The sequence below is a fragment of the Pleurodeles waltl genome, chromosome 5 (genome assembly GCF_031143425.1).
Source record: "Pleurodeles waltl isolate 20211129_DDA chromosome 5, aPleWal1.hap1.20221129, whole genome shotgun sequence".
NCBI classification, from domain to species: Eukaryota; Metazoa; Chordata; class Amphibia; order Caudata; family Salamandridae; genus Pleurodeles; species Pleurodeles waltl.
Window position 1 is genome coordinate 464,419,420 of NC_090444.1, and position 25,584 is coordinate 464,445,003.

The window sequence follows — 25,584 nt, forward strand, 5'->3', positions numbered from 1 at the left end:
ATCTAAGTGAAGTACCTTACATTTAAAGTATTAACTGTAAATCTTGAACCTGTGGTTCTTAAAATAAACAAAGAAAATATATTTTTCAATATAAAAAGCTATTGGCCTGGAATTGTCTGAGTGTGTGTTCCTCATTTATTGCCTGTGTGTGCACAACAAATGCTTAACACTACCCTCTGATAAGCCTACTGCTCGACCACACTACCACAAAATAGAGCATTAGAATTATCTTCTTTTGCCACTATCTTACCTCTAAGGGGAACCGTTGGACTCTGTGCACACTATTTCTTACTTTGAAATAGTATATATAGAGCCAACTTCCTACATTTGTCACAGATCCAGGAAGATCTGGAGATCCTCATGTGGTTTAAAAAAAAAAAAAAAAAAGAAAAAAGGATTTTGGACAATTTCTTGCCCATGAGGGGTCCCTCACAACCCCCCCCCCTCCATTAGTCCCATGGGGTCAGGTTACCTCTTTATTTCTTTTTCCATTAAGAACTACAAAGCTACTGAAAGGATTTACACCAAATCACAAAAGGCTTCTTTCTAGACCAAGAGCTATCTTTCTGCCAAATTTGGTGTAATTCTGTTCAGTAGTTGGGGCTGTAGTTATGTTTAAAATCCTCATGAGAAATTACATGAGGAAAACGTGTTTTGGGGCCCCTCCCCTTTTTCTCAGTCCCCACTTGACGAATCACCCCAAAACATTCAAGGCAACAGCTGAAGTGAGTGGCAAACTAGTTTTGAAAATTTTGTGAGGATGCGTCAAACAGCACCAATGTTATTGGCAATAAAAAATACTTTTCCTATGGAAACTAGGTCTTAACTATAACTACCTACTGGCAATTGCCAAGAGAGAGAGAGAGAGAGAGAGAGAGAGAGTGAGGGAGAGTGTGATTGAGAGAGACAGCGAGGGGGAGAGAGAGAGATGTTTTTTAATTTGTTTTCAACAGAGTGTATTTCCTATACAGGCAAATTTTCAAACAAATAAACTTGACCTCTTTGGGCAAAGAGGAGAAGATTGGTTTCGGTGAGGTTAAGTTCCAGGCAAGTGCTGGACATGCAGGTCTGGGTCAGATGTGGTGCATGAGGCCGTGGGACTGTATTACAAAAATATGTTTTTGACCACTGACTTTGTGTTGCACCACTTTGCATATTATTTGTTCAGTGTTCACCAGTTGCAGATTACATTTTGTATTCAGTTTAGCTGCCTATTGGCTTTATTGTGGCGTTGGACATTGCAGGTGAGACATTGCAGTTGAGCTGTGTTTTTCCACATGGTAAACTAAGCTTGTGTCTTCGTATTTCTTCCTCACCGAACACAAACAGTTCATGATAAGAAAGCACATATTTTTTGTTTTCCTTAGTGCGGGGAACAGGTCAAGCTTGGAAGGAGAGCCTTGAAAGGCTGGCCCGTTTTCAACGTTTTTCTTCCAACTCTGACCTACAGTGGCCAGCATGTTGAAATATTTCCATCTGAGAGGGGAGGGCCTTCTAGAAGGCTTTTTCTATGGTTCTTTAAGCTATAAAAGAGGTGGCCCTGCTCAGAAGCGAGGGAATTTCCAAGACCTCGGTCAGGATTGGACATCAAATGCCAGAAACAAACACACACACACTTGTCCCGTGAGGGTGAATATCTCTTTCTCGCAGCTGAACGGGGTCATCTTCTTGCTGGCATAAGAAAGATGAAGAGCTTGGCAGGCCCTACGGTGATGACATTTTATTTTATACTTTGCTTTGAAATTATGCTAAAATATAATCACATATATTTGCTGTGTACACTGCAGTTGAGAATAACTTTTATATATTTTCCTTTAATTGATGTGACTATTTTTTAAATGTGTGCTTTCAACCTACTAATATCTTCTTCGGAACCTCGTGGTGAACTAATAATAAATGTCTTCTTTGAAGTAAGAAGTGCATTCGGTCATTAGTGAAAGCAAAACAGGGAGTCTAAAGGGAAGGAGCTTTCAGAAAGAACATGCCCCTAAAATGCAGTTCCTGAGGCAGCCAGTGAGTGCTCCAAGGACAACAGGTACAATCACTACCTGAAAACGTCAATTCATCAGTTGGCTGCATGAGGCTCCATCCACTAGCATTTGGTATTTGGGCGGAGGTGGGGGGCTCATTTTGGGTGCTACGCAAATGTGCAGCACCAGTAGTCTTCTCCCCCTACCCCCGACCCCCCCCCCCACCAGACTTTGAAAACTAGTTGGTTTGACAAGATCTTCCTCTGCATTGTCTTTTGGACACCCTAAACTTGATGCCTGGTGGCCAAGCTTAATATTCTTCTGTGCATTGGAAATCCCACTTGTAAGGAAATGCCTCCTTGGCATGGTTACCCCCTGACTTTTTGCCTTTGCTGATGCTAAGTTTTGATTTGAAAGTGTGCTGAGGCCTGCTAACCAGGCCCCAGCACCAGTGTTCTTTCCCTAACCTGTACTTTTGTTTCCACAATTGGCACACCCTGGCATCCAGGTAAGTCCCTTGTAACTGGTACCCCTGGTACCAAGGGCCCTGATGCCAGGGAAGGTCTCTAAGGGCTGCAGCATGTCTTATGCCACCCTGGGGACCCCTCACTCGGCACAGACACACTGCTTGCCAGCTTGTGTGTGCTAGTGGGGATAAAAAGACTAAGTCGACATGGCACTCCCCCCAGGGTGCCATGCCAACCTCACACTGCCTATGAAGTATAGATAAGTCACCCCTCTAGCAGGCCTTACAGCCCTAAGGCAGGGTGCACTATACCATAGGTGAGGGCATAAGTGCATGAGCACTATGCCCCTACAGTGTCTAAGCAAAACCTTAGACATTGTAAGTGCAGGGTAGCCATAAGAGTATATGGTCTGGGAGTCTGTCATGCACGAACTCCACAGCACCATAATGGCTACACTGAAAACTGGGAAGTTTGGTATCAAACTTCTCAGCACAATAAATGCACACTGATGCCAGTGTAGATTTTATTGTAACATACACCCCAGAGGGCACCTTAGAGGTGCCCCCTGAAACCTTAACCGACTACCCGTGTAGGCTGACTGGTTTTAGCAGCCTGCCACACTCCAGACATGTTGCTGGCCACATGGGGAGAGTGCCTTTGTCACTCTGTGGCTAGTAACAAAGCCTGTACTGGGTGGAGGTGCTTCACACCTCCCCCTGCAGGAACTATAACACCTGGCAGTGAGCCTCAAAGGCTCACCCCCTTTGTTACAGCACCCCAGAGCACACCAGCTAGTGGAGTTGCCCGCCCCCTCCGGCCACGGGCCCACTTTTGGCGGCAAGGCTCGAGGAGATAATGAGAAAAACAAGGAGGGGTCACTGGCCAGTCAGGACAGCCCCTAAGGTGTCCTGAGCTGAGGTGACTAACTTTTAGAAATCCTCCATCTTGCAGATGGAGGATTCCCCCAATAGGATTAGGGATGTGCCCCCCTCCCCTCAGGGAGGGGGCACAAAGAAGGTGTAGCCACCCTCAGGGCTAGTAGCCATTGGCTACTAACCCCCCAGACCTAAACACACCCCTAAATTCAGTATTTAGGGGCTCCCCAGAACCTAGGAACTCAGATTCCTGCAACCTAAGAAGAAGAGGACTGCTGAGCTGAAAAACCCTGTAGAGAAGACGGAGACACCAACTGCTTTGGCCCCAGCTGTACCGGCCTGTCTCCCCCACTTCCAAAGACACTGCTCCAGCGACGCTTTCCACAGGGACCAGCGACATCAGAGGACTGCCCTGCATCTAGAAGGACCAAGAACTCCTGAGGACAGCGGCTCTGTTTACCAAAGACTGCAACTTTGCAACAAAGAAGCACTTTGAAACAACTCGCGTTTCCCGCCGGATGCGTGAGACTTGACACTCTGCACCCGACACCCCCGGCTCGACTTGTGGAGAACAATCACTTCAGGGAGGACTCCCCAGCGACTACGAGACCGTGAGTAGCCAGAGTTGACCTCCCCAGAGCCCTCAGAGCGACGCCTGCAGAGGGAATCCCGAGGCTCCCCCTGACCGCGACTGCCTGCTTCAAAGACCCGACGCCTGGTAAAGACTCTGCACCCGCAGCCCCCAGGACCTGAAGGATCCGACCTCCAGTGCAGGAGCGACCCCCAGGTGGCCCTCTCCCTTGCCCAGGTGGTGGCTACCCCGAGGAGCCCCCCCCTTGCCTGCATCGCTGAAGAGACCCCTTGGTCTCCCATTGATTCCTATTGAGAACCCGACGCCTGTTTACACACTGCACCCGGCCGCCCCGGTGCTGCTGAGGGTGTACTTTCTCTGTGGACTTGTGTCCCCCCCGGTGCCCTACAAAACCCCCCTTGCCTGCCCTCCGAAGACACGGGTACTTACCTGCTGGCAGACTGGAACCGGGGCACCCCCTTCTCCATGGAAGCCTATGCGTTTTGGGCACCACTTTGACCTCTGCACCTGACTGGCCCTGAGCTGCTGGTGTGGTAACTTTGGGGTTGCTCTGAACCCCCAACGGTGGCCTACCTTGGACCGAAACTTGAACCCCGTAGGTGGTTTACTTACCTACAAAAACTAACAAACACTTACCTCCCCCAGGAACTGTTGAAAATTGCACTGTCTAGTTTTAAAATAGCTATATGTCATTTGTGTGAAAACTGTATATGCTATTTTGCTAATTCAAAGTTCCTAAAGTACCTACCTGAAATACCTTTTCATTTGAAGTATTACTTGTAAATCTTGAACCTATGGTTCTTAAAATAAACTAAGAAAATATATTTTTCTATACAAAAACCTATTGGCCTGGAATTGTCTCTGAGTGTGTGTTCCTCATTTATTGCCTGTGTGTGTACAACAAATGCTTAACACTACTCCTCTGATAAGCCTACTGCTCGACCACACTACCACAAAATAGAGCATTAGAATTATCTCTTTTTGCCACTATCTTACCTCTAAGGGGAACCCTTGGACTCTGTGCATACTATTCCTTACTTTGAAATAGTGCATACAGAGCCAACTTCCTACATTGGTGACAGCGGTGGGATACAAGACTTTGCATTTGCTGGACTACTCAGCCAATACCTGATCACACGACTAAATTCCAAAAATTGTCATTAGAAACTGATTTTTGAAATTTGAGCTATTTTTCTAAATTTTAAAAAGTCCTGCTAGGGCCTTGTGTTAGTCGCTGTTAGCATTTCTTTTAGAGTTTAAAAGTGTTGTTAAAGTTTGAATTAAGTTCTAGAGATAGTTTTAGATTCTTAAAAAGTATTCCAACTTTTAGAAACATAATGTCTAATGCAGAAGAGAATGTGATGGAACTCGACATCACCCCTTACCTCCATCTTAGGATGAGAGAGTTAAGGTCTCTCTGCAAATTAAAAAAAATTAAAGCTGGTTTAAACCCTACCAAAATACAGCTCCAGGAGCTTTTGGCAGAGTTTGCTAAAGACAACCCCTCTGAGGATGACCTCCTAGAGGAAGAAACTAGTGATGTGGAGGAAGTCCCACCCCCACACCTAGTTAGGGAAGTCAGGGCTCCTCAAACCCTGACTCCAAATGTGATAGTCAGAGATGCTGCTTCCCTCACAGGAGGGCCCAGCACCTTTGGAATCACTGAGGATAGCCTCAGTGAAGATGACCTCCTGCTAGCCAGTATGGCCAAAAGATTGGCTTTAGAGAGACAGCTCCTAGCCATAGAAAGGGAAAGACAAGAGATGGGTTTTGGTCCCATCCATGGTGGCAACAACATAAATAGGGTCAGAGATTCTCCTGACATGGTGAAAATCCCTAAAGGGATTGTAACTATATATGAAGATGGTGATGACATCACCAAATGGTTCACAGCTTTCGAGAGGGCTTGTGCAACCAGAAAAGTAAACAGATCTCACTGGGGTGCTCTCCTTTGGGAAATGTTCACTGGAAAGTGTAGGGAAAAGATGCAGAATCCTATGACCTCATGAAGGCTACCCTGATTGAGGGCTTTGGATTCTCCACTGAGGAGTATAGAATTAGGTTCAGGGGGGCTCAAAAATCCTCGAGCCAGACTTGGGTTGATTTTGTTGACTACTCAGTAAAAACACTGGATGGTTGGATTCAAGGCAGTGGTGTAAATGATTATGATGGGCTACACAATTTATTTGTGAAAGAACACCTGTTAAGTAATTGTTCAAATGATAAACTGCATCAGCATCTGGTAGACCTAGGACCAATTTCTCCCCAAGAATTGGGAAAGAAGGCAGACCATTGGGTCAAGACTAGGGTGACCAAGACTTCCACAGGGGGTGACCAAAAGAAAGGGGTCACAAAGCCTCCCCAGGGGAAGAGTGTTGAGACATCCAAAGGGAAAAATAGTAAAGAGTCTTCTACAGGCCCCCAAAAACCTGCTCAGCTAGGGTGGGCCCAGAGCCTCTACACAATCCAATTTTGGGTACAAGGGTAAAAACTTTGATCCCAAAAAGGCCTGGTGTCGCAGCTGTAATCAGCCTGGACACCAAACTGGAGACAAGGCCTGTCCCAAGAAAGGTTCCACTTCTAACTCTACTCCAGCTAACACTGGAATGGCTAGTCTCCAAGTGGGATCAACAGTGTGCCCAGAGCAAATCAGGTGTCACACTGAAGCTACATTAGTCTCTGAGGGTGGGGTGGATTTAGCCACACTGGCTGCCTGGCCCCCTAACATGCAAAAGTACAGGCAGCAGCTCTTAATTAATGGGACAAGTGTAGAAGGCCTGAGGGATACAGGTGCCAGTGTCACCATGGTGACAGAGAAACTGGTTTCCCCTGGTCAATACCTGGCTGGACAAACCTATCCAGTCACCAATGCTGACAATCAGACTAAAGTACATCCCATGGCCATAGTAACTTTAGAGTGGGGAGGGGTCAATGGCCTGAAACAGGTGGTGGTCTCCTCAAATATCCCTGTAGACTGTTTGCTTGGAAATGACCTGGAGTCCTCAGCATGGGCTGAGGTAGAACTGAAAACCCATGCAGCCATGCTGGGTATCCCTGAACTAGTGTGTGTCAAGACAAGGGCACAGTGCAAGGCTCAGGGTGAAAAAGTGGTGTTGGAGCCTGGAAAAAGGGCCCAACCCTCCAAGAGGAAAGGAAAGACAACTGGGGAACCAGTTGCAACACAACAAGAAAAACAGAACCTCTCTTCTCAGGAAGAGGTTCTGCCCTCTGAGGGAACTGAGCCCTGGAGTTCGAACCTTATCAGGTCGAGCTCCTAGGCCCAGGGGGACCCTCAAGGGAATAGTTGTGTAGGGGGCAAGAAACCGGTCCCTCTCTTGAAGGCCTTAGGCAGCAAGCTGCTGAAGAGTCCAATGGAAAGATAACAGGAACACATAGGGTCTATTGGGAAGATGGACTCCTTTACACTGAGGCAAGAGATCCCAAACCTGGTGCAACTTGGAGAGTGGTAGTGCCTCAGGAGTTTAGGGAGTTCATTCTGACCTTAGCCCATGATATTCCTCTTGCTTGGCATTTGGGACAGACCAAGACGTGGGAGAGACTAGTCAAGCACTTCTATTGGCCCAACATGTCCCAGAAGGTCAAGGAGTTTTGCGTCTCCTGTGCCACCTGTCAAGCCAGTGGTAAGACAGGTGGACACCCAAAGGCCCCCCTCATTCCACTTCCAGTGGTGGGGGTCCCCTTTGAAAGAGTGGGTGTGGACATAGTGGGCCCACTTGAACCTCCCACAGCCTCAGGGAACCTGTACATACTAGTAGTAGTGGATCATGCTACTAGATACCCTGAAGCAATTCCCGTTAGGTGGACTACTGCCCCTGCAGTAGCCAAGGCACTCATTGGTATTTTTACCAGAGTGGGTTTTTCTAAGGAGGTGGTGTCTGACAGAGGTACCAACTTTATGTCAGCATACCTGAAGCACATGTGGAATGAGTGTGGAGTGACTTACAACTTCACCACACCATACCATCCACAAACCAATGGTCTTGTTGAAAGATTTAACAAGACATTGAAAGGCATGATCATGGGGCTCCCTGAAAAACTCAAAAGGAGATGGGATGTCCTCTTGCCATGTCTGCTTTTTGCCTACAGAGGTGCCTCAGAAGGGAGTAGGGTTTTCCCCCTTTGAACTTCTGTTTGGCCATCCTGTAAGGGGACCACTAGCTCTTGTGAAAGAAGGCTGGGAGAGACCTCTTCATGAGCCTAAGCAAGATATAGTGGACTATGTACTAGGCCTATGTTCAAGGATGGCAGAGTATATGGAAATGGCAAGTAAAAACCTTGAGGTCAGCCAACAGCTCCAGAAGTTTTGGTACGACCAAAAGGCTGCAATGGTTGAATTTCAGCCAGGGCAGAAAGTCTGGGTTTTGGAGCCTGTGGCTCCCAGGGCACTTCAGGACAGATGGAGTGGCCCTTACCCAGTGCTAGAAAAGAAGAGTCAGGTCACCTACCTGTTAGACCTAGGCACTAGCAGGACCCCCCAGAGGGTGATCCATGTGAACCGCCTCAAGATCTTCCATGATAGGGCAGATGTGAATCTGTTGATGGTAACAGATGAGGACCAGGAAGCTGAGAGTGAACCTCTCCCTGATCTCCTCTCCACAGACCCTAAAGATGGCTCAGTTGATGGAGTGATCTATTCAGACACCCTCTCTGGCCAACAGCAATCTGACTGTAGCAAGGTCCTGCAACAGTTTTCTGAGCTCTTTTCCCTAACCCCTGGTCAGACACACCTGTGTACCCATGATGTGGACACAAGAGACAGCATGCCAGTCAAAAACAAAATTTTCAGACAGTCTGACCAAGTTAAGGAAAGCATCAAGGTGGAAGTCCACAAGATGCTGGAATTGGGAGTCATTGAGCACTCTGACAGCCCCTGGGCTAGCCCAGTGGTCTTAGTCCCCAAACCGCACACCAAAGATGGAAAGAGAGAGATGAGGTTTTGTGTGGACTACAGAGAACTTAATTCTGTCACCAAGACAGATGCCCATCCCATTCCAAGGGCAGATGAATTGATTGACAAACTAGGTGCTGCCAAATACTTAAGTACCTTTGACTTGACAGCAGGGTACTGGCAAATCAAAATGGCACCAGGAGCAAAAGAAAAGACAGCATTCTCCACACCCGATGGGCTTTATCAGTTTACTGTTATGCCCTTTGGTTTAAAGAATGCCCCTGCCACCTTCCAAAGATTGGTGAATCAAGTCCTTGCTGGCTTGGAGTCCTTTAGTGCAGCTTATCTTGACGATATTGCTTTCTTTAGCTCCAGCTGGCAGGATCACCTGGTCCACCTGAAGAAGGTTTTGAAGGCTCTGCAATCAGCAGGCCTCTCTAGCAAGGCATCCAAATGCCAGATAGGGCAGGGAACTGTGGTTTACTTGGGACACCTTGTAGGTGGAGGCCAGGTTCAGCCACTCCAGCCTAAGATCCTGACTATTCTGGACTGGGCAGCTCCAAAAACCCAGACTCAAGTCAGGGCATTCCTTGGCTTGACTGGGTACTACAGGAGGTTTGTGAAGGGATATGGATCCATAGTGACACCCCTCACAGAACTTACCTCCAAGAAAATGCCCAAGAAGGTAAACTGGACTGTAGAATGCCAACAGGCCTTTGACACCCTGAAACAACCAATGTGCACAGCACCAGTTCTTAAAGCTCCAGATTACTCCAAGCAGTTCATTGTGCAGACTGATGCCTCTGAACATGGGATAGGGGCAGTTTTGTCCCAAACAAATGATGGCCTTAACCAGCCAGTTGCTTTCATTAGCAGGAGGTTACTCCCCAGGGAGCAGCGTTGGAGTGCCATTGAGAGGGAGGCCTTTGCTGTGGTTTGGTCCCTGAAGAAGCTGAGACCATACCTCTTTGGTACTCACTTTGTAGTTCAAACTGACCACAGACCTCTCAGATGGCCGATTCAAATGAAAGGTGAAAATCAAAAACTGTTGAGGTGGTCCATCACCCTACAGGGAATGGACTTTATAGTGGAACACAGACCTGGGACTGCCCATGCCAATGCAGATGGCCTTTCCAGGTTCTTCCACTTAGAAAATTAAGACTCTCTTGGGAAAGGTTAGTCTCATCCTCTTTTGTTTTGGGGGGGGATGGGGGGGGGGGGGGGTTGTGTAAGTAAATGCCTCCTTGGCATGGTTACCCCCTGACTTTTTGCCTTTGCTGATGCTAAGATTTGATTTGAAAGTGTGCTGAGGCCTGCTAACCAGGCCCCAGCACCAGTGTTCTTTCCCTAACCTGTACTTTTGTTTCCACAATTGGCACACCCTGGCATCCAGGTAAGTCCCTTGTAACTGGTACCCCTGGAACCAAGGGCCCTGATGCCAGGGAAGGTCTCTAAGGGCTGCAGCATGTCTATTGCCACCCTGGGGACCCCTCACTCGGCACAGACACACTGCTTGCCAGCTTGTGTGTGCTAGTGGGGATAAAAAGACTAAGTCGACATGGCACTCCCCCCAGGGTGCCATGCCAACCTCACACTGCCTATGAAGTATAGATAAGTCACCCCTCTAGCAGGCCTTACAGCCCTAAGGCAGGGTGCACTATACCATAGGTGAGGGCATAAGTGCATGAGCACTATGCCCCTACAGTGTCTAAGCAAAACCTTAGACATTGTAAGTGCAGGGTAGCCATAAGAGTATATGGTCTGGGAGTCTGTCATGCACGAACTCCACAGCACCATAATGGCTACACTGAAAACTGGGAAGTTTGGTATCAAACTTCTCAGCACAATAAATGCACACTGATGCCAGTGTAGATTTTATTGTAACATACACCCCAGAGGGCACCTTAGAGGTGCCCCCTGAAACCTTAACCGACTACCCGTGTAGGCTGACTGGTTTTAGCAGCCTGCCACACTCCAGACATGTTGCTGGCCACATGGGGAGAGTGCCTTTGTCACTCTGTGGCTAGTAACAAAGCCTGTACTGGGTGGAGGTGCTTCACACCTCCCCCTGCAGGAACTATAACACCTGGCAGTGAGCCTCAAAGGCTCACCCCCTTTGTTACAGCACCCCAGAGCACACCAGCTAGTGGAGTTGCCCGCCCCCTCCAGCCACGGCCCCACTTTTGGCGGCAAGGCTCGAGGAGATAATGAGAAAAACAAGGAGGGGTCACTGGCCAGTCAGGACAGCCCCTAAGGTGTCCTGAGCTGAGGTGACTAACTTTTAGAAATCCTCCATCTTGCAGATGGAGGATTCCCCCAATAGGATTAGGGATGTGCCCCCCTCCCCTCAGGGAGGAGGCACAAAGAGGGTGTAGCCACCCTCAGGGCTAGTAGCCATTGGCTACTAACCCCCCAGACCTAAACACACCCCTAAATTCAGTATTTAGGGGCTCCCCAGAACCTAGGAACTCAGATTCCTGCAACCTAAGAAAAAGAGGACTGCTGAGCTGAAAAACCCTGTAGAGAAGACGGAGACACCAACTGCTTTGGCCCCAGCTGTACCGGCCTGTCTCCCCCACTTCCAAAGACACTGCTCCAGCGACGCTTTCCACAGGGACCAGCGACCTCAGAGGACTGCCCTGCATCTAGAAGGACCAAGAACTCCTGAGGACAGCGGCTCTGTTTACCAAAGACTGCAACTTTGCAACAAAGAAGCACTTTGAAACAACTCGCGTTTCCCGCCGGATGCGTGAGACTTGACACTCTGCACCCGACACCCCCGGCTCGACTTGTGGAGAACAATCACTTCAGGGAGGACTCCCCAGCGACTACGAGACCGTGAGTAGCCAGAGTTGACCTCCCCAGAGCCCTCACAGCGACACCTGCAGAGGGAATCCCGAGGCTCCCCTGACCGCGACTGACTGCTTCAAAGACCCGACGCCTGGTAAAGACTCTGCACCCGCAGCCCCCAGGACCTGAAGGATCTGACCTCCAGTGCAGGAGCGACCCCCAGGTGGCCCTCTCCCTTGCCCAGGTGGTGGCTACCCCGAGGAGCCCCCCCCTTGCCTGCATCGCTGAAGAAACCCCTTGGTCTCCCATTGATTCCTATTGAGAACCCGACGCCTGTTTACACACTGCACTCGGCCGCCCCGGTGCTGCTGAGGGTGCACTTTCTCTGTGGACTTGTGTCCCCCCCGGTGCCCTACAAAACCCCCCTGGCCTGCCCTCCGAAGACACGGGTACTTACCTGCTGGCAGACTGGAACCGGGGCACCCCCTTCTCCATTGAAGCCTATGCGTTTTGGGCACCACTTTGACCTCTGCACCTGACTGGCCCTGAGCTGCTGGTGTGGTAACTTTGGGGTTGCTCTGAACCCCCAACGGTGGCCTACCTTGGACCCAAACTTGAACCCCGTAGGTGGTTTACTTACCTACAAAAACTAACAAACACTTACCTCCCCCAGGAACTGTTGAAAATTGCACTGTGTCTAGTTTTAAAATAGCTATATGTCATTTGTGTGAAAACTGTATATGCTATTTTGCTAATTCAAAGTTCCTAAAGTACCTACCTGAAATACCTTTTCATTTGAAGTATTACTTGTAAATCTTGAACCTATGGTTCTTAAAATAAACTAAGAAAATATATTTTTCTATACAAAAACCTATTGGCCTGGAATTGTCTCTGAGTGTGTGTTCCTCATTTATTGCCTGTGTGTGTACAACAAATGCTTAACACTACTCCTCTGATAAGCCTACTGCTCGACCACACTACCACAAAATAGAGCATTAGAATTATCTCTTTTTGCCACTATCTTACCTCTAAGGGGAACCCTTGGACTCTGTGCATACTATTCCTTACTTTGAAATAGTGCATACAGAGCCAACTTCCTACACCATTCTCTTGGGCGGGGGGCTTTCTGGAAGAGGTCTTAGAGAAAACCATCAAGTTGCAATGTTTTGCACACATGGTCGCTGAAAAGGGCACACTTATAGCACTCTGCAATAGTCTGCCCAACACTTTTCACCATTGAGATATAATGACTATAGCAAAAACCTGAATCCAAAGCCTTTGTCAGGAGCTTGAAATCTCCTGCCCATAGAATAACATTTCTTCACGCATTTCCATATTATTTTACAACAAAGTACTTAACATTAGAACACTATAAAACTATTAAAAATACATATCTCAGCCCTATAGGCTCTTGTTTCTTTGTTGTGTTTATTCCTTATTTTAGTCAGTCATGCTTTGCCAAGGTGTAAAGGAACAACTACTTTAAAAAGAATTGGATTTGTCTGAGATGAAGTTTATAATTACTGTTTCATAATGTACCCGAGAGGTGAACAATGACCACCACCTTCTTAAGCAAGACTTCACTGTTCCACCAAGCCACATTTTGTGAGTCAAGTGTACAAAAAAAATACAATGGCTATCCTCCTGGCGTGTAATAGTACAGGGAGAAACATCAACACATACCACGAACAGCATTTTGTGGAAGGACAACATAGCTAACTTACCAACTCCTGTTTCACTGGATGTTCCTTGGGATTAACTCCTTGTGTGACCAGGTATACTGTATAAAAGAAACACTGTTAAAGTTGTATTCACCTCTCCCCCTAAACATCTCCAGTGCAATATTCATTCTCAATCTCCAATAACTTACTCCAGAACAGTGAATTCAACGAGTATGAAGACACCAAATCTAGCTTGGCTTGATCGAGTGGATCCAGCTGTAAAACAAAACAGTTACATGTTGATGTACCTGTTTAATGCATGCTATTAAAAAGCATTTAGAACTTTTACATCAATTAAAGACAGTCTAAGATTTCTCTAAAAGTCAATTTCCAAAAGCATGAGGGTGAGGTTTAACTGACTACATCCTCTGCACATGAAGCAAGGAAAAATGTTTTGGGGAGGAGAGGAAAAAGGACTAAAAAAAAAAAAAAAAAAAAAAAAAAAAAATCTATTTTCCACAGATACAGAGATGAAAGACTGAAGCGACAATCAATGTGGAAGAGGGAGATGGAAATTTGGAGGGTTATGGGCAAAGTAGCTTCTGATCTGTTTGGCAGGAAATAAAAATTAAGTTTCTTTGATTTGTTAGGTAGTGGATCACTGTTGACATAGGGAGGAAATGCAATATACCTAGGTGAATTATTCAGCATAAGGCAGCACAATTATAATAGTAGTATTACTTCATTATTAGTCATAAGTACCCTATGAACCCTGTCTTGCTGAGGTTTTCATATTATTAGCAACAGTGTAACCCCCAAATACAGCAGTGACCAACTGAAACGTTATCAGTAAACATTTGTGAAGGGCTCTACACTGTGCGGCAACACATACTGATATATATATATATATATAAAAAAAAAAAAATTAAACTTGATCCCTGTGTGGTAGAAACAATTTTTGTTAAAAAGAACACCTGCAGATTATGCAGCAGATGATGGAAATAAATAAAGCCAGTTTTGATCAGGCACGCCCAATGGGACAAGTTATAAACTAACAATGGGATAGGGTGAAAGTCACTTTGGTATCTGAAAAAAAAAAACCTCACTGTTGGATTGAGGATATATGCATGCGGACAGGGAGATCACCAAAAGCGGAATACTGGCTCTGCTGCTTAACATCTATTTTGTCTTTTATGAACTCACAAAGCTGGGCACTATTCTAAGGGACACTGTAGCAGAAGAATCACATAAACCTACTTGAAGAGTAGGACATACACAATGTGACAAACTGACTCAATGCCCAACTCCTTCTGACAGTGAGACCCTGGGGAAAAAAGGGAAAAAGAAAAAGAAAAAAAAACACACACACACACACATGATAAAAGGAGAGACTCACAGACTGAGATGCACACACAGACAGACCAAGGCTAGGACACTCAGACAATCCATAACTGAAACACAGGCTACACTGGCAGTGGTTTGGTAAAATGGCACTTAATATTAACTACAGCTGAAATACAGACTCAAAACACGTTTAAAAAATAAAAGCCTGTATTCAGCACAGGTACTCTATTTGAGCTTGTTAAAAGGGGCATCTGAACAGAGATACATACAGAGAGTTAGGGCGACACATTAAGGAATAAAATCATACATAGGGCCACTGGAATTATGTGGCAGGGGAGGGAATCATTGTGCATCAAGGTTGACTAAATTATGCGGCACAAAAAGGCACAATTATGCAGCGTAATGTGGCACACTTTGAGATAGTATTGCTTCATTGTTTTGCCAATTTAACACTTGGTAACACTGTCTGGGCATTAGATGCACCTCATTTGTAGCAGTTTAATACTCACATTGAGAAATAAGCAACTGAAAGTTGACTACTCAACCTTTGCAAGGGCCTTCAACTGCACAGCCACACGTGTCACTGTTTTTTGTAACTTCTGAATCGTTTGAGCTAGAAAGTAGGTTTTTTGTGAAAACTGCAGATTATGAAGCAGATGATAGGTGAGACAAATACTGCAAATCCATAATAATGAAAAAAAAATGCAGCAGCTGCACAATTGTGTAATTCCAGTGTAACTGTAAACGATCAATGAACAAACTAAGTAAATGAGAACATACACCACGAACATTTTAATGCCAACTATAACAAGCATTTACAATGCATCGGGTCTCGCGTTTGCTCATGTTAGAGCGGATCGCGTTGTAAACTCCTAACCCGACTTTTCACCTATCGGGCAAAAGTGCATTTATGTACATAACCCGAAAAAGTTAAATCAAGTATGTAAAGCGCTCGACTTCTGCCAAGCGAGATAGGGCTCGTAAAATAGAGAAAAAAAAGTCCACGAGCCCGATGGAAAACAGCGAGCCTCGCGTGTTTTCTGTACTTGGTCGCTGCGCTGGAGGAGGGCTAGCCACCGGAAAAGGCATGACATATGCGTGCCTTCGACTAATGAAAGCAAGCAGATTTTATTAGGGAAGCCCACCAACCAATAAAAAACACTGACGTGAAGTTGACAGGGCTCCGAGCCCTTTTCTAAATACAAAAGAGTCTCCCTGCTAAACGCATGCACGAGTGCATGCAACGCAGGCTCGACCCTAAAAATGACATAGTTGGAGTGTAACCATATAGGAAGATAGAAGACATGCATACTAGGACTCAAATTTGCAAAGGTTAGGATGAAAGTTACAAGATCACTTTACACCTACTGTGGAGGCATTAAAGGAGATAAAAGATCACCTGACGTAGGTCAGGCTACATAAGGCAGCATACAGAGGACTGGAGCAAGAGTAAACATGGTTCTTAAGAAGGCATGATCACATTGAAATATTCAGAAGGGTTAAAAAGGATAAAATGCTCCCAAAATCCAGTGGCAGTATGAAACTATGGATGAGAACATGCAGAAGCTAACTGTGGTGCAATAGCAAGAGACTAGCCTCCCGTGGTCTCAGCTAGTGCACTCTCCCGTAGGATAACTCCGCAATGAACAGTGCTAAGAAATTGTGAAAATGAGGCACAATCAGCAAAATAAAATCTGCACAACAGATGAGGTAGTTACATCGGAATGGATTACTGTCCTCAAGAGTGGGAAAACATGCAGACAATTCTGATCCTAATCCTTTACTGCTCTTACAGGAATAACTTATGGAAGAATTAGTCATGTTTCGATTGCTATCAATACAATAGAGAAGATCATCTTTGCTTGCAAATGTCTTCAATATACAAGTATATAGAACAGACCTTGAAACATAAGTAAAGAACAGAATGTGAAAAGGGAAATAAGTGCAACAGGACACACAAGATAAACCCAGAAATGAAAGGGAAGCTCTTTACATACGGAAAATGTAGGCAACATGAAGACTAAGTGGTGTGTCTTTCTGCCACATGTTTCTATTAAAACACTGAGATTCTGAGATTATATATATATATATATATATTTTTTTTTTTCTTTTTCTTCAAAACAATACAGTCTTCAAAGCAAGGCACTCTGGCTGCTGGTGCCGGTGTAAGGGTTAAGACCACGACCCTCAATATATTATCACCAAAGAAAGAGACACCGCACTCCAGAAGAATTCACTGGCAAGTTGATTTAATGATAGGCAGCAATGCTCAGGCAACATAAATCAGGTAGGCAGGCAACCCACAACAGCATGGAGAGAGACTAAAAACCATTTGAAAAAGACGAGATGTTGAAACGCGTCATGGAGTCGGATTTATGTTGCCTGAGAGATAGATATATATATATATATATATATATATATATATACACACACACACACACACACACACACACATACTATTCCAAATCGAGGTGTTGGTTTAGAAGCATAAGTAAAATATAAAATTCATTCAAATCATATAGGAATGAAAATGAGAAACTTGTGTGGACGGAGTCTTGATACCATAGTAACTTCTGGGTTCCATCTTACCTTCTGAAGTAGCTCACTCCTGGAGACTGACATCATAGTCTTCAACATTGCATCAACAGAGCCGACTGACTTTTCATAGGCTATAAGGTATTCATGGATTTCTGTTGGATACTCTTCCACATCATTAGCCCCTTTCGACATGATCTTGAGGCAATCTAAAAAAACAGAACACATGAGCATTTCTTTTATTGATGATTACATATCAAAAACAGAAGGCAAATTCGTCCTTGACCAATACATAAAGTAAGACAAGCGTTTACAATAGAAGCGAACTCTGGTACGCTGGATGGCTCATTTTGGAAATACATATAAGTGATTGGTCACTTTTGTGTGTTAACTAGATCTAGGTTATCTCCGCATGTCACAAATTTAAATAAAGTTAAGTAAAATCAGCCTTTCGGGTCACCAATTTTACCTCAAACTCAGAACTTCAGTGTAGAAGAGGTTTCAGTTTTTGACTCTAGGTGGCCTACTGAGCTGTTCCACATATTTTAACTAACTCTGAATCATGGGCTAAAGAACGGTGTCATACTGTTAGCAGGCAAAGACTTAAAACACTTAACACCATAAGGTCTTGTAGATGACAGGGGGCAGAAGGTGGGATGGTTAAAATGCAAGTGGCAGAGAGCTGACAGGATACTGCTTTTTGTCTGTGGGATCGACTCCGTTGTTGTTAGATCGGTCTCAAACAGATAGCTACTTGCTAGAGAATAACTGACAGAATTTTCAGCTATCACCTCAAACCAATCATCACTATGAAACTGCATAAGGCCCGTTACTTTACATCAGATTACTGAATGTGAAATTATGAAAACAAATATGAAACTACTGATCTTGGACACCCACAGAACAGGTTAGTCATTTATACTACTCTCAAAATGGAGCAATTCTAAAGTGTGGTCTCAAAGGCAACCACTTACACCGCACTATAAGGAGAAATTAATAAAAATTTCTGCTGCAAATCAAGACAACCACCACCTATATCTAGGGGCTTTTGTGAAAGGTATGATCAGTTATAGAGTCTAATGTCTTCGTCAGCCCTGGCTAGGACAACAGGTGCTCCGTACCATGAAGATGGGCTTCAGCACAGCTACAGATGACAGCATTAAGTAGCAAGGGCCTCTTCAGAAACAACCTACAATAGCATGATTGGCGCAGGATTGCAGTCCACCCACTTAAGACCCATAAAAGTCCTCAAATAGAGAGGAAGCAAGATCAAAGACAACCGGAAGGCACAGTCAGACATAGCTCTGGAAGAAAAAGAGTCTGCTTGATTTCAGATTTTTAATAATATTAAAATAATGACACTGAACTACTGTGCCAACAGTTGCTAAAAGAGCAAACCGCACAGATGGCTAGTTTGCGATACAATCTACTTACATTTAGATATGAAAAATAGAGAAATTTAATGTGTTATTATAGAAGCACTGGCAAAGCCAATAGGCCGCGCATATTTGGGACCTCTAGGTTTTGCCAATGGTTTTAGCCAAGCAGAACACATCTGTGATTCTGTGCTGCCTGGGTACGTTTGACATGGCTGGCAACAACATTTTGTAGACACATGCAACAAGCATGAATGCACCTACAAAAAGGACGTGGAAGCTTTTTTTTTTTTTCCTTTATAGTTACAGATTCCAGCTGGATCTATAACAAAAAGAAAGAAAAAAAACATGCAAATGTCACATAACTAGCAAGAAGGTAACACAGAGAAGTGTTTGAGAAGCACAGAGGTGAGAGAGAGGAACACAAAGCACAGTCCAGGCGGGGAGATTAGCAGACAAGGCAGTTGGAAAACACATGCACTCCTGTATTTGCATTCATACTCCAGGAGAGGGGCCAGCACAAGTAAAAGAAAAAAAAAAAAAAAAAAAAAAAACACATACGCCAATTACGATAACGAATAGGAAGCAAAAGAGAGTGACAATGAAGCCAACCAATGGTAAGCAAGGGGTGGGCTCTAACCCCACCATAATCTAACAATATATCTCTCAGCAGACAGCTCAGGCACGGTCTTAGGAGACACCTAAAAAAAATGAATGAAGAGCCGACAAGAATATATGATTGAAAACAAAGGGACCAAATCAAAATCAAACTGGAAACTGCCCTAAAGTGAATAACTTTCACAATAAATATCCTCAATGCAGCAAAGAGTAAGAAGAACGTTAAAGGGGAGCATAAGCACGCTCACAATTGCATGTGAAGGGGCCAACCCGGAACCGAAATGTCTGCAACACTACATGCTTTGTCTGGGTGGCCAAGACACCTGTGGAACGAAGTTCCTAGCAAAGACCGATAAGGACATGTGAAAACTGGCTTATAACTTGTTGATCCCAGTGGTATAGTCTTTGAAGCACATCCATGTCTTTACAGGGACTACATGCGAGACGCGAGCATGGAGGACTGAAGCACCAGTAGTGGTAACCTTGCTTGTTCTCTCACCAAACCCCCCATGGAGTACGTGTCTGGGAGTGGCTGCAGAGGGAGGGAGGATTCAAACACTGCACTACACTGTGCCTGGGAAAAGGACATCAGGGTGTGCCATAAAGAGCCCCAAGGTCTGCAATGACAATGTTGACAACATTGTGCCTAGGGGAGAGGTGTTAGGAGTTTTCAGAGAAGAGTGAATTAGGAAGTAAAATAACTTCCCCTGATAGTGGTCGATGTCCCTACAACATCAGTCAACTGCTACCAGATATGCCACCCTTTAAGGTGCATTGCTGTTATCCTCGAGTGGGGAGGTGTGGGGATGAGAACACCAATATAACTATTGTGTAGACCGCGAACCTTAGAGTCTGCCTGCAAACAGTGGACTGTGCGCCCAGTAGTACCTGATAATGAGGAAAGGCTGAGAGCAAAAGGAGATTTTTTTTTTGTTTTACACATCAATGTGCAGCACCTAAAGGAGACCCTGAAGATCTTCAATCACCTAAAGAAGAGGGGCTGTCGAAGAGGGGCAAGTAGTGTTATGTTCGGCATCAACTCTGCAAGCAAATTTAATGGCAAAGATGACACCACAAGCCATACTAAAACTTGATGAGAAAATTGAGATGCAGAGCAGAGCGATGGGTGTTCCAGCAGTGCTTTCCACAGCTGACATTCCTGTGGGAATAGGGATTCTCTTGAGTGATGTGTTCAGTGCACAGGATGGTGGTGACTTATCAATTGTCCATTAGGTGTAAGGCTACCTACAAGAAGAACAGGAAATGCCAACACTGTTGGTCAGAAATGGTGGGGATGGTGGTAGTAAATCCCAGGACTGGAAAGACAGGATTCAGAGAGTAGTTATACAGAAAAAAGCAATTATGATAGGAGATTCCTATATCTAGGCACTGTTGCCTTGGCCTGGAAAATGCCCTCAATGGTGGTCAACAGGATCAGTGCTTTATGTGGACTCACAGCATCGGTCACCTTTCTCCAATTTGTTTGCAGGTGGAATATCACAGAAGATGTAGTTAACTTGTGCTGGAAGAATCAGCTAGGCATTCTGGTGGAACTACACCTTGATGCTAGAGAACGTCTGTCAACATCAAGGCAGTGCGCGCTCTACGGGCAACTAGAATGTAAAAATCCAATGTACTGCTGCAGGCTTTCAGAGTGTGTCAGGGTGTGGTCCCCTTTCCAGGGCCTTCTAGAAGCTTTCCCTGTAGCATGCCTGGGTGTGGTTTGTGGGCTGGGCCAAAACTCTACATAAGGGAGCCAGCCCAGCTCCACGTGCTCACTATTCAGAGGTCCCGGTGCAGAGTAGCAGCAACTTCCTGAGCTCCTGTTACAGAGGCCTACTTTGATCTTCCAGGCCTGGCCCTTTCACTTTGCTGGGTGATTCTTGATCAGGGCGGTAAGACGGAGGTCGGGCTGGGCCCCCGATCCAGTTCTCGAAGGATTTCGAGTTCTTGGGCCTAATTAGCATGATAAATCTATTTTGCTCTTGTGCGTGTCAAAGTGCGCTTGATGTTTAATAACATTTACATGCTGGCATTTGAATTGGCTAGACGCGCGATTCTTTCTTCGTATATAAATCTTGATATTCATTGTGCGCAACCATTTAATGGCATTTACAAGGTTGCATTCGAATCGGCAAGACGCGCAATTCTTTAATCAAGTACAAATCTTGATATGGTTGCGCACAATGAATATCAAGATTTGTACTCTAGTAAAGAATTGCGCGCCTTGCCGATTCGAATGCAACCTTGTAAATGCCATTAAATGGTTGCGCACAATGAATTTTATGGCATTTATAAGGTTGCATTTGAATCGGCAACACTCGCGATTCATTTCCTGTGCTTAATTCATGTTATTCATTGTACGCTACCATTTCATGGCATTCACATGGTGATATATGAATCGGCAAGACGTGCAATTCATCTCTGGCGTTTAATTCATGATATTCATTTTGTGTTACCACTTCATGGCATTTACTTGGTGACCTTCGAATCGGCAAGACACGCGATTCATTTCTCGTGCCTAACTCATGTTATTTGTTGTGCACAATCATTTCATGGCATTTATAAACCTTTGTGGAAATCTGCAATGTGCGCAATTCATGTTCCTGCATTTTAAGAAAACTAAAGTGTTAGAATTCTAGATGTTATATTGTATGTGCATAATAAGTCCCTCTAGTACAATTCATATAATGTTATAGAATCCTTTCAGATTATTTCCTGGTCCTCATACAAACACGATTCTTGATTTGAAAGTGTAATGCTAGAAGGTGCTGATGTTTCTAATCCATGTGTAGTATTTCATTGAGTGATTCATTAGAAAATGGTACTAATCTTTCTTGATTCCCTCCCAGGGATCCAGACATCTTGAGGTCTAGTTATTTAAGTTCATGCTTAAGTTATCCATGTTTCCAATATGACAATGCTTAGAGTCATAGCCTAGTAATGATTAATATGGTATAATCTTGATATTGTGTGTTTTAACCTTTTGCTTCCTACAGGTCTCCTTCCCAGCTGTTCCCTACCTAATCCCCTTTTCCCCACTTGGACTCTCTTAGACTCTGTGACATTCTAATCAGAGTATTGGAGCTGTCTTGTGGTGGACGTGTTGGGAATGTGCACAGACCCCGAGGATCTGGTGACTGAAAACGTCTGAGTTGCCTGCTGTGTATTCACTATGGGGAGGGAGGATCCTGGATGGAAGGATTCATGATAAGATACAGGGGGTTGGGCACTGCAGATCGGTTAAATTGACTTTAATACTAGGTAGTCTGTTTTTCTTTTTTGTTGTCCATCTGCTTTGCCCCAGCCCCCCCTCCACCCCCCCCTCGTCCCTAAGGCTCCTTTGGAGCAAGTGTTTGGGGTCATGAGGTATCTGCGTGCTGTGGGCTAATTACTTGATTTTTAATGGCCAATTCATAATAAATCCTATGTGGTTGGATTTCACTGTGTTTACTATTCTGTGCATGGCATATTGTCTGTTGCTGTACTATCAAAATAATAGAAAGATTTAAATCTCACGTTTGGTAATAATTGCTTTTCACTGTGACCACATGGGCTTGGAAAACAGACAAATGGAAGTGAAAACGCTAAGAGCCCACAGAACTTGAACCTGAAAGATGTTGAATTAAAACTGAAAGGGTACACAAAAATGATTTTAAGTTAAATCCTAAAAATCTGGAAGTAGGGCAGTACATTATCCCTACATCCCATGTCCTCGTCTCGGTCATTACTTTTGAGTTGACCCCCCCAACCTCAGCCAGGAGAGAAAAACAGGAAATGGAGGGGTAAGCTCACCCTCCACCTGAGTGCTATACACACCCTCCCAACTACACTTCCTGTTTTTCTCCTCCTGCTTTGACCGAGACGGGAACATGGGATATGGTGCCCAACCCAGGCTCGGATCGGCAACGAAAGCGATTGTGCTCTCTTTCTGCAGGCCACGAATGAAGAAGGGAATACATCGCATTGTTGGAGGGACAAGCATGTAGAATTCGATACAGTCCCCACTTGAAGAAAGGTTGCTGACTGGAGCACTGATGCCAGTGGGGGTGGACGATATACAGCAAGTTAACGGTAGATTGCAGGACTAACCTGGTGAGTAGACAGAGTCCAGGCAGTCGGGGGAACTCTCTGTTAACAGGCGCATCCGCCCCCATTTTAGATGTGGCCGCGGGGGAGAAGACAGAGACAAGTACTACACTGAGATGCACGACCAGTGAAGGAGGGGCAGTGCATGCTCAAGTCTCAATTTATTACATCCTAAGATTGCTGGACGCTGCCAGGCACCAGAACAAAGGGTTTATCGGCTTGTTGGCAGAGTCAGTACTCTCTGCAATCACACTCTGCTACCTCCTCGCACCACATGTCAAGGATCACCGACACTGAAAGGATGTTGCTCAATAAATATTTATTTTGAAGTGCTGTTGTGATACCAGTCTCAGGATGCTTGTTTCTTGTTCAGGGAGGACCTGGCGTGGCAGTTCGGGATGGACTGTTCCCATGGGGAGCCAGGACCAGACTGATTTCCACATTGCTGGGCCCAAACTGGAACAGTGTGGCAAGCAAAAAAATACGATGGATTTAGGCCCAGATCTGTGGCTTGGGTAAATGTTTGTCATTGTTCAGCTTTCTGTTCATCATCTGTTCTTTTTGCACTTGGGCTACCGGCAGCCCAAGAGTTCTTTAAAATAAATCTTTATTAAGCAACATCCTTTTGGTGTCGGCGATCCTTGACACGTGGTTCACAGCAGTAGCAAAGTATCAACTTATGTTTCTTTCTGAAGTAGCCAACTGAAACAATTTGGGAAAGCAAGTGTAAGTACTATATATTATTTAGATCCATATCACAAGTTCATACTTTGGTGTAATTCAACTCAGGCAGTGTCGTGGGCAAAGCAAATTGCTCTTCTGTGGCAATTTCTTTGGTGTATGCGATCAGAAAGCTAGGCAAACATTCCAGGGAGAGGAGATTTTCAGATTCTTCTTCATCCAATACTTTTCCCTCCAAAACCAAGAAACTTAGACAGGAGGAAAGCTCATTGAATGAAAAAATTAAAAGGATGGTTTTGAAGACCATATCTAGTCTAAAAATTCCTAAAGCAGTACCACTTGTGTATGATCACTATTCTGAGGACTCCAGCTCAGGAGCGGAGCGGATTCCTTCTGAACCAAAAGGTAACGTACACCGATAAGGACATGCTGCTGGAGACCCCAACATGAATAAGGCAGAATATGGCTTTCACAGTGGAGAAGTTACCCAGGGGTGTGGAATTCCTATAGCCTGATGCCCAGGACATATTGTTTGCGGTCAAGGACAAAATGTTCAGGTAGTCCTAACCCCCTGCAGCACAAACCCTTTTGCTGCCATGTTATCATAACACTTTATGGATCAGGGAAGGGCGTTGTCTACAGTAAAAGTAAGATCTGGGTCCATATGTAAATGCTGTTTGAACTTATATCTATGGTTCATTAATGCAAAGCCTTTATTATTAGGCTGAGTGCACGCTAAGGAGATGTTGTAAGCTCAGGCAGTGCTACTGATAGTAGTTCAACTATAAAAATGTGTATACACGTTAGCAAAGTTGAACAATATGAAGCTATGAATAATACTCATAGCATTCTCTCTGATTAGATGAAAATATTTTCAGAAGCTTGAAAGCAATATTGAGGATTCTTTAATTTCAAAATCAAAATGTTCATTAAGAAATGCAATGAGAAAAATAAAAACATTTTGTTAAGCTGTTGTGAAATTTTAGGTATCATTTCTTTTAAGTATCACTTAGTAAAATGTGTTGATGCATGCTAGTATTTCTAAAAAAATATATATAACCACAATAGAAAAATAAGGGTAACCAGTTTCAACACGATTATGGGAAACATGAAAATAAACAAGCATTGTCAAAGTCAGCAGGTTTGACATTGACAAACCAAAGGTCTGACGCCCAATGTGTGTCTTGTTCTTACATGTTTTTTGTAAAACTTTATTGTTGGGGTAGCAGCCGGGTCTTCACTAATATAACAAACCTTAGCAAAAGCAAAAATATCTTTACAAAAAAAAAAAAAAACACACACAGTGCCCCAGTAGTTCCTGGCACTGCACTGAACAAAACTACTTTGTGTGCCGTTGTGCTTCTTCTGAAAGAACACAATGCGGTCACTCATAATGTAGCCAGTCAATAGAGAGAGACTGAATTGTAATAAAAAACAAAAGGGTTTGGTTAACACCAGACCTAATTAGAGGTCCAATTCTTGAAGGAAGTCACAAAAGTGCACCAATGGCCTATGTCCTTGCATTAGTGCAGATTTACGACTTGTGAATTATCAAGAACATACAAAAGTAGACCAGGAAATGGTACTCCTAGAAAATATCTGGGAACTACATTTTAGCTCAAGCAAATATGTATGCCTAGATTTACTCATGTGAAAATATGTTGAAGACTTACAAGT

At 44.6% G+C, this 25,584-nt stretch overlaps 1 protein-coding gene across 1 annotated transcript in view; it reads right to left on the bottom strand.

Annotated features, from left to right (window-relative positions):
* Positions 1-25,584, bottom strand: part of C1D (C1D nuclear receptor corepressor) — a 90,661-nt gene that overhangs the window by 38,664 nt on the left and 26,413 nt on the right. The window contains exons 2-4 of the mRNA XM_069234275.1: positions 17,198-17,352; positions 13,474-13,540; positions 13,328-13,383 (exon numbers count right to left, since the gene is read on the bottom strand). Of these exons, the coding sequence (XP_069090376.1) occupies positions 13,328-13,383; positions 13,474-13,540; positions 17,198-17,338 (264 nt within the window). The 5' untranslated portion in view covers positions 17,339-17,352. The remainder of the gene's footprint in view (positions 1-13,327; positions 13,384-13,473; positions 13,541-17,197; positions 17,353-25,584) is intronic.